The 12,733-nt window shown below is 29.4% G+C and overlaps 4 protein-coding genes across 4 annotated transcripts, besides 1 other annotated feature; 3 read left to right on the top strand and 1 right to left on the bottom strand.

Moving 5' to 3' along the window:
* Positions 1–2,835: part of a mobile genetic element that runs on past the window's edge.
* Positions 1,895–2,131, top strand: TVAGG3_0892590 (uncharacterized protein; the record flags this gene model as incomplete). Its single annotated transcript, XM_051250905.1, has 1 exon — positions 1,895–2,131. The coding sequence occupies one exon, from the start codon at positions 1,895–1,897 to the stop codon at positions 2,129–2,131; it is 237 nt and encodes a 78-aa protein (XP_051086380.1).
* A 2,346-nt stretch (positions 2,836–5,181) lies between the features above and the next one.
* Positions 5,182–6,238, top strand: TVAGG3_0892570 (uncharacterized protein; the record flags this gene model as incomplete). Its single annotated transcript, XM_001316086.2, has 1 exon — positions 5,232–5,942. The coding sequence occupies one exon, from the start codon at positions 5,232–5,234 to the stop codon at positions 5,940–5,942; it is 711 nt and encodes a 236-aa protein (XP_001316121.1).
* Positions 6,239–6,286: 48 nt separating this feature from the next.
* On the top strand, positions 6,287–7,423 carry TVAGG3_0892560 (protein serine/threonine kinase protein; the record flags this gene model as incomplete). The annotated part of the gene is made up of 1 exon (XM_001316087.1): positions 6,287–7,423. One exon carries the CDS (start codon positions 6,287–6,289, stop codon positions 7,421–7,423), a length of 1,137 nt encoding a protein of 378 aa, XP_001316122.1.
* A 187-nt stretch (positions 7,424–7,610) lies between these two features.
* Positions 7,611–8,795, bottom strand: TVAGG3_0892550 (uncharacterized protein; the record flags this gene model as incomplete). Its single annotated transcript, XM_001316088.1, has 1 exon — positions 7,611–8,795. The coding sequence occupies one exon, from the start codon at positions 8,793–8,795 to the stop codon at positions 7,611–7,613; it is 1,185 nt and encodes a 394-aa protein (XP_001316123.1).
* Between the last annotated feature and the right edge of the window lie 3,938 nt (positions 8,796–12,733).

Raw genomic sequence — 12,733 nt, 5'->3', positions numbered from 1 at the left:
CCTGGTGAAAATATGTTGGACCTTTACAATACATTCATTACGTATAAAATGGAAGGTCAATTTATTGTAGATAAAGAAATTGGTTCAGGTTCCAATAAAACAAACCCACCAGGATTTTGGATTGGTTTCGATGACGCTTTCTATGCAGTTGCTGGATATCAAATCCTTGCAAATGGTCGTATCGTATATTCTCAAGACAACGCAAGAGAAGAAGCATATATAACTTCAAACTCACAAACTACCGAACAAATAAAGAAAGTAGATGTTTTCTCAAAGACTCGACATGAAGATGTATGGAGTCATTCGGGAACATGCAGAACAGGACAAATTGTTAGTGGTCCAATTACAGCAGGAAAATCATTTGATTTTAAGCTTCGTTTAAGAATTCCTGTTAGAAGATTCCTTCCATTAGAAGCTATTCGATTTATTCCAGCTTTTGCAGGAAACATTCAGCTTAAAGTAAAGTTCAGTAGCGACGCCTTACAATGCACATCTATATCTGTAAATGATATCATTGCTTTCAATCCAACTCTTAAAGTTGCATTTGCTTCAGATTCAAATCCACCGACAAATAAATTTGTTCCATGGAATGAACCATTCACTATGATAACGAAGGCAGTAGAAGCTAGTGGAACAGTTACTATTACAACTGTAACCCAACAACTATTTCGAACAAAGATGGATTTTAATGAATGTTTCATTCATCCAAAGTCATTCTCTTTAGACCCTAACATTTATACAGAACTTGTAGAACATTATACAAACGAGGCTTTATGTTTTCCTGTTAAAGTTATGGATTGGATTCCTATGGACGGTTCATTCTCAAAGAATACAGATAGTTCAAGTGCAACATTTACAGCAGCTTATACGCCTATTAATGTTAAAAGTATTTGGGCACTATTTAGAAAGAAAGACAACTATTATGTTAATTTTGAGAACCCTAAGTTTAAATATCTTCAGCTTTCCATGGGAGCTTATGGAAATATGCCTGCAGAACCCGAAAAATCATATGGACCTGTATTTTATGAAATGGTTGCGAACGCTTGCAATACAAACAATGATATGATAGGATTTAATGAAGATGTTATGAGGTCATTGGTGGATGATGGTAGTGTGGAACATAAATGGGATAGCTATGACAACACACATTTCTTATGTGGTTTTCCAACAGAAGTGGACTTTTGCTTCCAGCAAGGTCAAACATCTACTGCTCCAATAACATACAAATTGTCTGTTAAAGGACCTATTGAACTAGCAACTGAAAATGTACCAAAGCCACTTATTGGATTTATGAGGGATTGTTGCTTTGCCATTCAGGTGCGTGCTAATGGCATCCCAATAATAAGATTAGATGACTATAACTTAGCTACGGACGACAGTGAGGAATAAAGGATGAACGTTTATTTTTAAAGCTTATAAATGAGTTCTTCATCAAGCTCTCGTGAACCTTCACCATCTATGAAACAAACTTTACCAAACGATTATGGAGCACCTATTGAATATTTCTTACGAGCTGCACAATGGCAAAGAGCAGTTTCACCAAGGTTAGGTGTTCCACCAGCTCCTGTCAAAAATAGCATTTGGTCAAGTCCTTATATAAGATATGGTCTCCCCACTAGGTTTGCTAGCTACAGCAGGAGCAGTTATGATGTTGAAAAGAAATAAAGCAAATGTTGTAAATAATACTGAAGTAGCTGAAGTTAAACAAACTCCAACGCCTTCAATGACTCCTGAACCTATGGAATTACAAACTCCTGTTCAAAAGTCAACTCCAAAACCGACTCCAACATTTAAACCAGAACCTACTCCTCAAATAAATCGTAAAACTCCTGCGTTTCCTTACTGAAAAAATAACGTTATTTTTATTTAATATTAAAATTTTTATTTGATTGAAATGACAAATAAAGTCACTGAAGCAATGAAACAAAAGTTTTTGGTAGAATACATTAAATCAGGAACTATTCCAGAAGGTTTTTACATTCATACTATGAAGGATGGTAGAGTTCAGTTTAGAAAGATAAAGCAACCATTAGATAAAGAAGGAATTTTGAGAAAGATTAAACTTCATGAGGACAACATTGCTGAACTTAGGAAGAAGTTAGAAGAGTTGGAGAAAGGAAGAGAGTTATAAAGCAATGAATTCAACAGACCCAAAGGGTCAGAGCCGCTTTGCGGCTAGGGTGAAAAAACAGGTGAAAAAAGAGGTGAGATCTCACCGCTTCACCTAAATTTATTTTTGTGCTATGTTTTCATACGTGTGAGGGTGGTGAGATCATTAATTTTTAAGTTTATTTTTTTTTATTTTATTTTTTATTTTATTTGGATGTAAATGACAGAACAAAAGCAACTCATACAAATCAAAACATATAACAAACATACATTTAAACATTTATTCTTCCTTCCTGAGCATAACATGTTCTTTCAAATACATCCGAGACCAGTTGACTTTTCATTGACTGTGTATAAAGATAGAAATAGTTATATCATTAAACCATACGATGACGAAGGTAAGTTATGTAAATTGTACGTTAAGAAGTTAGAGAAAGTTTATGGCTTCAAGTATGACTACAATAGGGTTAACACTGATGATGAAGATATTGAGGAAAATTTATGAGAACATTAGTGAAGTCGTTAGTGAGAACGATAGTGAGAACGTTTATTTTTTACATTAGTGAGTTCGTTAGTGAAGTGGTTGGCGGCTTTGTAAATATTTAAGGTTAAGTTAGTTTTTGCGTTCGTGTTGTAAAATATACGTTACTGGTTTTGTAAATATTTAAGGTTATATTGAGTAAGGTGGAACGCAGTGCCGCCGTACCCAAGATAACCATACTAACTGAGTTAACGTTGCAATCTTAGAATGGAATGATCCAGAGCATTTTCTCGGAGATATACAAAAAGCATTACATCTTCCCCCACTTCCAGAAGATTGTGTCAAATCATTTGAAGAGAATTGTTACTCCAAAATGATATTGAAACAAAAAACTGTTACAAAAGGTTCTAAAAAACAAAACAAATACAAAAAATCCATTCAGAGTGTACCAGGAGGAGAATATCAAGTTTTCAAGTCCGAATGGGAATCAGAAGACGAAGACATTGATGACTTTGATTAACGAAAATTACATTTTATTTATTGTTTTTGTTTTTAATTAAATTACCCAGATTTTTCCTATTGTTGGGAGTAGCTATTAAATAGAACCACCAAGGGTATTTTTCGAACTGCCGGTGTAGTGTAGTGGAAACATCCGACATAATGATTCATTATGCCAAGGTTTTATTCCCATTTAGCCAATTTTTTCTTTTTTGGATCATGAATTTTTTTTTGGGTCACTATAAGATTTGTTTCATGTTCTAAATCTGCTGCATATGTAATCTATTTTTATTTACCTATTTTTTAAAAATCTATTGGATTGCCAAATTTGAATATATTTAAAATCATAAAACTCCAAAAAAACTATAAATATATGTTTTATGCATAGTGCCGATACTCAAATATCAGATTACTTAGATCCATGAATAATATCCGAATTTTTTTTCTTAAAATTAAACTTCAAAACTTCTTGCAATCTTATTCTTAATCAATTGTAAATTTTTAAAACCATTTTTTAAAATAATTTTGCGTAAATTTTATTCTCATGTTGTTTTAATCGAAAATTGATACATTTTCAAAAAAATAATATTGACTTATGAAATTCATTTTTAAGGTGAAATAGTATTGTTTTTATTAAAGTATATGAATAATATATAAAAAATTAATGAATAATATAAGCAGATTTTTAGTTTACAAAACAAATATGAGCAATGCAATTTCAAACTTTTGCTGGCAATTTCGATATTGCTCAAGTTTGTAGTATTTGTGATACCTATAACATCGGCTTAATCAAAATTCGATTTTTCTTATGAGTTATTGAGAAAATTTGATTGCAATGAGAAGGATTTCGACGTTTTTGATAAACTAAGAGCTGAGCTTTAGGGGTTCAGTTCATTTATGGCTGTAGTTTGATGCGTAGATCTCTTTTTTATTGTAAATTCTTTCAGCATGGAGATCGAGAATGAATCTTTTGAGAACTTTATGAGTTTTTACACCCGTAAAGAGGTCCTTCGAGGAAAGATAGTCCAGACTACATGAAGATGTGGGTTAACCAAAAAAATCCGATGGTTTCCCCATATTCATGTAGATCTTCGAAAAAATGAGCACCAAAAAAGCCAAAAAAATAGGCTTTTTATTGGATTTGTACACTAGATCAATAATCTATTTAGGATCTGACACTCTTTTTAGCCAGAGATATGAGGTCCTTTCTAGGAAAACGATCTATTCATCCATAAAAAAAATGAATTATCGTTTTCCCCAGAAATTACATGGGGAGTGGTAAAAGTAAGGAAAATCTGGGTATTATTATGCTCATTTTCTTATTTTGATTTTTTCTCATTATGATATAAATAATTTATTAATGCATTTATCCAATAATTATGCTATGATATTTTTATGCCTTATTTCATTTCTCTTATATTTGATAATCTGGTAAAATATAGTTCAGACTATAATCATTTTAGATTATTGATATATTTATATAGGTTAGAATAAAATTAGTTTCATTTTCTACTTTTATTTTGAATTAATAATTTATAATATCAAATATTATGGCGTAACCTCTCCTTTAAAATATAGATATATATAGGCCTATAGAGTTTATTGGCACTCTCAAAACTCTAGAATTTTGAGTTTACTATACTCTTAAACATGAGATGGCAATATAAATTTGTTGAAGATATGATATTCTATTAATGCTAATTAGGGGTCTAAAGAATAGAACTCAAAAAAGAATTTACATTGAAGCTTGATATTTTGAGGTTTATTTATATAATCAAGTTTGGCTAAGATAAAGCTTAACCTAAAATTGCATTATCGAGGCTATAACAATATGAACTCAATCAAATTTATCGTCATCGTTATTATTTGAATTTTCGGCCATAAATATTATCAAAAAATGAGAGTAATTCAATTAATTTATTACTCAAATAATTTGCTCAAATGTTAATGTTTTGAATTTATTTCAGTTGGGCAAATCAATTATTTTTGACATCATTAGGAAAATGTATTATCAAAATATCACAGTTAAATTTCTAGTCAAAATAGTAATAAAATTTTATTTGTTCGTATAATTTTATCACAATGAAAGAGGGTTTATCTCAATTTTTCTGAACTTTTTCGTCTTCAATTTTTCCCTTGGAAAATGTGCCCAAACGTTTTGCCGGAAATCCGCAAATTCGCAGATATTGAAAGCGATATCAATGCAATTAGGATATTCTTAAACCCAACATCGGATGAAATCGTTGAAAGTTTAGATCATGATCTGATTGATTCACGAACACCGTTATCTGAGGTAAATAATAGAGATATTGGAATTTTCGATAATTTTTTCTACTCTTTGCATAATCAACAATATGAGCAAAGAGATGATATTAATCCATATGACGAAAATCTAAAATTAGATGAAATTTCGCCTAAAATTGATCCACCAAATAGTAATTATCAAGGAATTAGTCCATTTCCTAGTATGCCATCGCCAGATCAAGTCGAAAATCCTATATTTATGTATCAACTTGAAAATGGAGAGTATGTAGCCCTTAGGCATCCTCTCCCACCAGAAATTAACGTTGATATAGCTGTAATGCAGTATAGAGAGAATAGAAGAATGAGAAATAATCATCGGGGATTTTTGAGAAGAATGATGACTCCTCGTTTTAGAATACAACATCACGATGACTCAAAAATGTGGCCTCATGATCTTGGTTATTATGCTCTTGTAACAATTATCCCAATTTTAGGAATTCCCTTATATTTTTTGTTGAAAAAAAGCCGACCAAAGCTTGCTGGAAGAATTTTAAATTATATGATGGCAGTTTTTGTTATTGTAGGATCCATATTATTGTTAATCTTGTAATGTATTTATATGTTTTTTAATTTTTAAATATTTATAGAAGATATTTCTTTCGATATGCTATTTTATTTTCAAATGTATCTGATTTTGAGATAATACAGGAAATATGGCTTAATTCAATCGATATTCAAAAAAAAAATGGAAAGAATTTATATTATTGTGTGTTAGTATACAAAGTCTATCTTGAATATAAGATTGGAACCATCAATTTGCGAAATAATTTGTCCAAATTAGATTCAAAAAATGCTTCAATAGAAATCATCAATTTGAATACTAAAATCAAATTAATTCTACCCAAGTATCTATTTATGTGTGTTTGAAATTACAATGAAATTTATAAAAATAAAATGAGTGAATCTTTCTTCGATCTCTTTGACAATTTAAAAGATGGAAAGCAAGGAGGTTCGTCTACTGTTTATAAAGCTACATACAAAAAGACTCAGACCACTATTGCTTTAAAAAAGATCGAAATAGATCCTGAATATCCAGAAGATTTTGAATCTTTACAAAATGAAATAAAATTTCATAAAAATATCGACTACCCACTAATTTTACACTTTTACGGCAGCTCCACATCTGAAACAAAATCTTTCGTTATTTTAGAATATGGAGGTGAGCAATCACTTTTGCAATATATTAACAACCGAGGACCTCTTACTGAAGGGCAAGCAAAAAAGTTTTTTATACAGCTTATTAGTTCCTTACAATATCTTCATACGCAATGCCATCTACTTCACAGTGATATCAAACTCGAAAATATTTTAATAGATAGTCAAAATAATGCGATTTTAATTGATTTTGGTCTCTGTTGTACTCTTGGCTCAGTAAATCCTGGTTTTGCAGGTACAATTCAATATACAGCTCCTGAAGTATTTGATAAAGTTATTGATTCAACTGGAGCTTCTGATATATGGAGTGCAGGCATAGTTCTCTACGCAATGCTTGAAGGTTGCCTTCCTTTCGGAGGTGAATTAGAAGATGCAGAAGAAATTGTGCATGAAATCCAAACTAAACCACTTGACTTATCAGAATCCTCAAATCTCTCTCCAAAAGCAAAAGCTTTAATTAGCAGAATTCTTACAAAAAATCCTAGTGAAAGAATTAAAATTCAAGAATTTGTAAATGATCCTTGGATTGCTGACAGTCCATATGCATCCCTACTATCATACGATTCTACTGTTTTGCAAAGCCTGAAAAGACTTCCAACTACTGTTAATGAAATTGATAACTCAATCATGAAAGAAATTATAGCAATTGGGTTTGAAAAACGCAAAATAATAGAACATATTTTAGCTCGTTCGGATACTGAAGATGTTTTATACTATCGGATTAAAAAACTTCAAAGCATTTTGAAACAAATTTACCAATTTAGAGCTGCGCAATATAAACTACCAAGAGAAATACCCCTTGTTTCGAGAATCCCTTCACAAATTCCATGCTATACTATCAAGAAAAAAAAGGCTTTTATGAAAAATAATAATTGATATATTCTTTATTAATATATAGAAATTTGTTTGTGTTTGTATTAAATTGTATTTTATCCATTTGTGTTTTACAGTGTTTTTTCATATATCGCAAAAAAAAAAAAAACAATAACATTTTTATTTACTAATCCAATAACATGGTATATATAGAACATATATTACTGTGTTGATGTAATTCTGATTTAAATCAATGATTCAATTTATATTCTTTCTTATAAAGCTCATCAATGTCAATAAGCCATATAGCTGTTGCTGTTGCTCCAACGTTTTCTTTAACTGAGAGTCCTTTTTTAATTTTTCCGCTCCATTTAGATACGTTGTGCATACTTATTCTAACATATTTTGCTCCAATGATGGTACCACGAGCGCAACCATTATAGTTCCAAAAAACAATCTGAGAAACAAAAACTGGGGTTTTGAAAAGAATGGAAATTTTTGGAATTGTCTTCTTTTCTTTATCAAATTCAGCGGCAAACATATCATTATCATCGCAAGTTTCTTTGATGTCTTTAAATAACTTCTTTGGATCTGTAAAGTTTGCACAATTTTTAATTTTAATGTCATCGATTTCTGACCATGGAATTATTTCATAATTTTCGTCATAAAAGTCTAATGCATTTAAGCCAAAATATTGTTGTCCGCCATAATTAGCCAAAATTGAAATTTCAACTTGCTTAATGGGTTTAAGCGGAATTATGCCATATTTGTCTTTTAGAATTGCTGGGGATTGCTTTATACCTAAAATATCTTGAATAGAAAATGTAGTTTTTGCCGGTTTAATGAAATTATTGCACAAATGAACATCTGTTCCATAACACCTAGGTATTTCACCTATAAACAGTTCTTCTTCCCCACAAAGAACTCGAACTTTCTTGACTGAAGCATCACCAAGTGAAGTCGTATTCCATATCCTTGTGTACTCGGGTTTCTGATTACTTGGTAAAAAGAAAACTAAAGTTATTGTATTGGCATCTTCAGGTGGCCATTTTGAATGCCAAATCATATTTTCTTCTCCCTTCACGAGCGAAACTCCAGATAGCTTACTTAAAACTTCTTGATTAGAAAATGGTATTGAAGATATTTTCATTGGCTTAATCAGATGTCTTTGTTCATCTAAAAACCAAATTGCTGAGCAAGCAATTTTTTCTGGATCCCCCCAATTCGAAAGAATATCAACTTGATAAACGACTGGTTCAACAGTTTTGTCTTCAAAACTCTCCAACGGTTTTAGTAAAATCGATGTGCTGGGTTGACTTGGAATTAGACCAAAAGGGCGTGATAATCCATTAGATTGTGAGTGAGAATTTTTAATAAGTTTCTTTAATGGACCTCTGAACTGTCGTAATGAACTTAGAGCTGGATGCTTCCTCATTGTCAAATTTAAATATACTTTTCAATTATTTCTTCAAATCAGAACCATTCGAATTTTATAAAATTTTGATAATTACATTATCCTTAGTATAAATGAATCCAGATCGCAAAATTGTGATGTTTATAAAATTTAATATTATCATATAGAAAATGATTTATAAAAGAATTTAAATTTTCGATAGAAAGTTGATCAAAATTTGTGATAAAGATTTTTGAAAACTTTTTCAAAAAAAATACTTCGCATTATAGTCAACAGTAGGATGAAAAGATGAAAATATATATGTTTATATTTTTCAATAATTAAAGCCGAAACAATTCAATTCAATTCAAAAAGTATCTGAAAAGTAATTATCGTTACAATTTAATAATACATGTTTCAATATTAAATTTGGATATTCTATTTTACAGTTGTAAATTGAATAAAATGATTAAAAAAAGCGATAACTTCAAGTCTCATCACACTTTTCAATGCTCGATTTTTAAAAACTGTTTAAAAATGGAGCTTATATTGAAATAGTGTAGAGACTAAAAATTACCACAGACTATTTCAGAGGATTGAGTTGCCACTCAATCCTCTGAAATAGTCTGTGGTAATTTGCAAAATTATCACTATTTTTTTCAGAATGTATTACATACAATATTACCAAACTTAATATTTTTATATTTTAAGGATACCCTTACGTGTCAGATTTTTTGCGCATACGAAGAAGTCATGCTAGACATGAGCTATAAACCTGAAATTTTAGCAACATATTTAAAACTTTTTAAACTACAATACACTTTAATATTCAAGAACAAAAATATTCTTTTTAGAAATTACATAATTATTTTATGTGAAATCTATATAAAAACATATTTTGCGAGCGTAACTTTTTTCTTTATAAGCACCTTATATGACTGATAAACTGTGAAGGCACATAATTGTTAATTCATAGAGTTGATATGTTTCCAAAATTGAGAGGAAATTTGAAAAATTGAATACCCTTTCAATTCAATTTTCAAAAGATATCAGCTCCTTCAATAATTGAAGGACGATTTTGATCATTTGCTCTTAAAACAAGTATGCCATGGAGAAAAAAGTTACGCTCGCAAATCTGAAATATAACTATCATATAAAAAAATTAAATTTCTAATTTTTTACTCTATAGATATTATTGGCCATTTGTGTAATGCATAAAAGTTTATGTCATATGCATACATTTGGAAGTATGGGAGACGAGGGAAATTACTTCTATGAGGCACTAGGATTTTTAAAAATTTCTCTATCGGACTCACTATTCAATTTCTCGAAAATTAAAAAAAATCAATAATAGCTAAAATGTATTATGCATAACAAATTTTAATGTTACACGGTATTTTTTGAACTTCATGACATGAATTTTCTTTATATTATTTTTTTTTTTGGATTTTCTATGATTTATGCGATAGGCTGGAACAACATTGTAAGTGCAATGATATCATTTATAGAGAAATCTAAAACTTCAGCATTCAGAACTCGCAACCACAAAAATATTCATTTGCTAAGTAAGTAAAGTTGATTAAGTTCGACACTTAGCTTTTATACGTAAAACCAAGTGTGTATTGTTATTTCTTGTTAAATTATTGAGAAAAAAATAAATTGTAAGAGAAACGATACTGATTATTGAAATAATATTGAGGGTAGCTGCAGATTTCTTCATTAACATGCCGGAAATTTGTTAATCTTGGTTTTCTATCATAAAATCTGTCGAAGAATCTAAAAACGGAGATATGAAATAGAGATCATGTAAATCTAGAGTATCCTGTCAGAAAAATAGACTAAGCATGTAACCCTTTTTTGGTCATAAACACTTTTTACCACTTAGTCATACAGATGATCATTAAATTTAAACGAGCACTTTTTGTCAGAATAGATTCTTTTACAAAGACAGAAGATTTTAGTATTATTTAATATTAGTGCTGTAGCAAAATTCAAAAAACGGTGAAAATTCAGTGAATTTGTGAATTCACATTTTTTTTTCGACATTTTTCTTGATATATCCATGCACATTAAGAACACAGCTTTGATACGCTTAAAAAAGCATATTTCATATGAAATTGTTAAAGAAATAAACAATTTATATAAAAATTGCACTTATGGGCAGTTTAGATATATAATTTATATATAACATATATACAAATCCATAGACAAAGTGCAATAACTACAATGTTGTAGAAAATTACAGCAGAAATACTGACTTTTTGAAGGATAATAAGAATTCTTCTAAATGTTGTATTTTTATAATTTGATTGATTTTTTTTACTATTTCATTAATCTTTTATGAATAATAATTATTTTTAATATATGTGCTATTAAAATTTCAAATTTTGACTAATATATCTAAGTTATCTGAACGAAACATTTAGAAAATATCATACTTACATTGAAATAGCAAGTAGAGCATATTAATAGCAAGTTTCTTGGCTTTATATCTATCATCTATTGTTGTTTGATCAAACAAAATTCACTCTATTATATGGTGTCAATTAATTAAAACAATTTTTAATAGTTATTTATTTAGTGCGAATAAGTGCAAACTCATAAATGAATAACTTAATAGTAGAAATGAATTATCTGATATAAATCTCACATTTTGTCCATCAGAAATACTTTAATTGCATACGCATAACTATTAGTAATACGTCTGGAGTGTCAATTAATAACAATCCCACAACAAGTAAAATTCAGATTTTTATTAAACTTATTTTTTCCTAAAAGTTTTCTCAAATTACTATATATACATATGTGGATAAAATAATAGTAATATTGTAAAAAATTAGATAATTTTTTTTATTTGAGAACCTCTCAAAAGTTCATTCAATTTATCAATTGTTTCAGTTTGATGTATATTCATTTCTGGAGCCTAAAACTTTAGCAATCATGACAATATCATATTCTCTTTCTAACTACGCAATGTAAGGGTATCCTTAAGTTGAAAAAAGTTTTAAATCGACTCGGCTAAAATTTTCATCAGAGAAAAATTGTCTTTCGTATGACCCTTGAACAATATGTTTTGTTCTGATTTTTCGGATTCATAACTGGCTTCATGACAAAAAGAATGATTCTATATCCGAGGAGAAGAAGAAGAAGAAAAACAAAAATATGCAAAAAATCATTTTTCGCCAAAAGAATAATGGGAACGATAAGAAGTATATCTGTGTAAGCACTTAATATAAATATATAAAATTCTCCTTTAGATTTATACATATTACTTTATAACTTTGATTATCAAATTATTATTATTTCAAATTTAATAATTGAAACTTTTTGAAATTACGTAATTCAATGTATCATCTCAAATTTTTCAATTTCCGAGAAATTAAAAAAAAATATAGAGCTACAAGAATCAATAACAGAAATTAAGGCAAACCAAAGGGGGCTTTCTATCATTGGAAGAAGTGATGAACTCAGGTAAACTCTAACTTCAGATTAATTTAAATTAATCGAAAATGAAGAGGCCAAATGTCGTTTAAGACCCTTTTATGTATGATAAATTTCACATAGTCTTTTACATGAGACTCTTTTGATTTATTCGAAATTGTTAATAAGGATGCTTGCAGCTGTGAGTTCTCAAAAAACGGTGTGTAACGTATTCATGTTTGTTGTTGGCTTCACTTTTGATATTAACTGTTTATTGGCATGATTTAAATTAAAAAATTAAAAGATGGTAAATATAATCATAAGATATCACTTTAAATAATTTTCCTTGCAATTACATTCGATAATTTACTCGTGAATATAATCCAAAAGCAAGTTTTCGCTATAAATTTTATCAAAATATAAATGGCAAAAAAAAATATCAGGGGGTAAAATTTGAACCGCCTATTTAATTTTTTGTTCATATTTTAAGTGTTAAATCATTTTTATATCTTTTTCAATTTTATAGTAATTTGTTACAAAATTTATTTGTTCTCAATTTG

This window comes from Trichomonas vaginalis, chromosome VI, assembly GCF_026262505.1.
Source record: "Trichomonas vaginalis G3 chromosome VI, whole genome shotgun sequence".
NCBI classification, from domain to species: domain Eukaryota; phylum Parabasalia; order Trichomonadida; family Trichomonadidae; genus Trichomonas; species Trichomonas vaginalis.
This window is presented reverse-complemented; position numbering and strand designations above follow the sequence as displayed.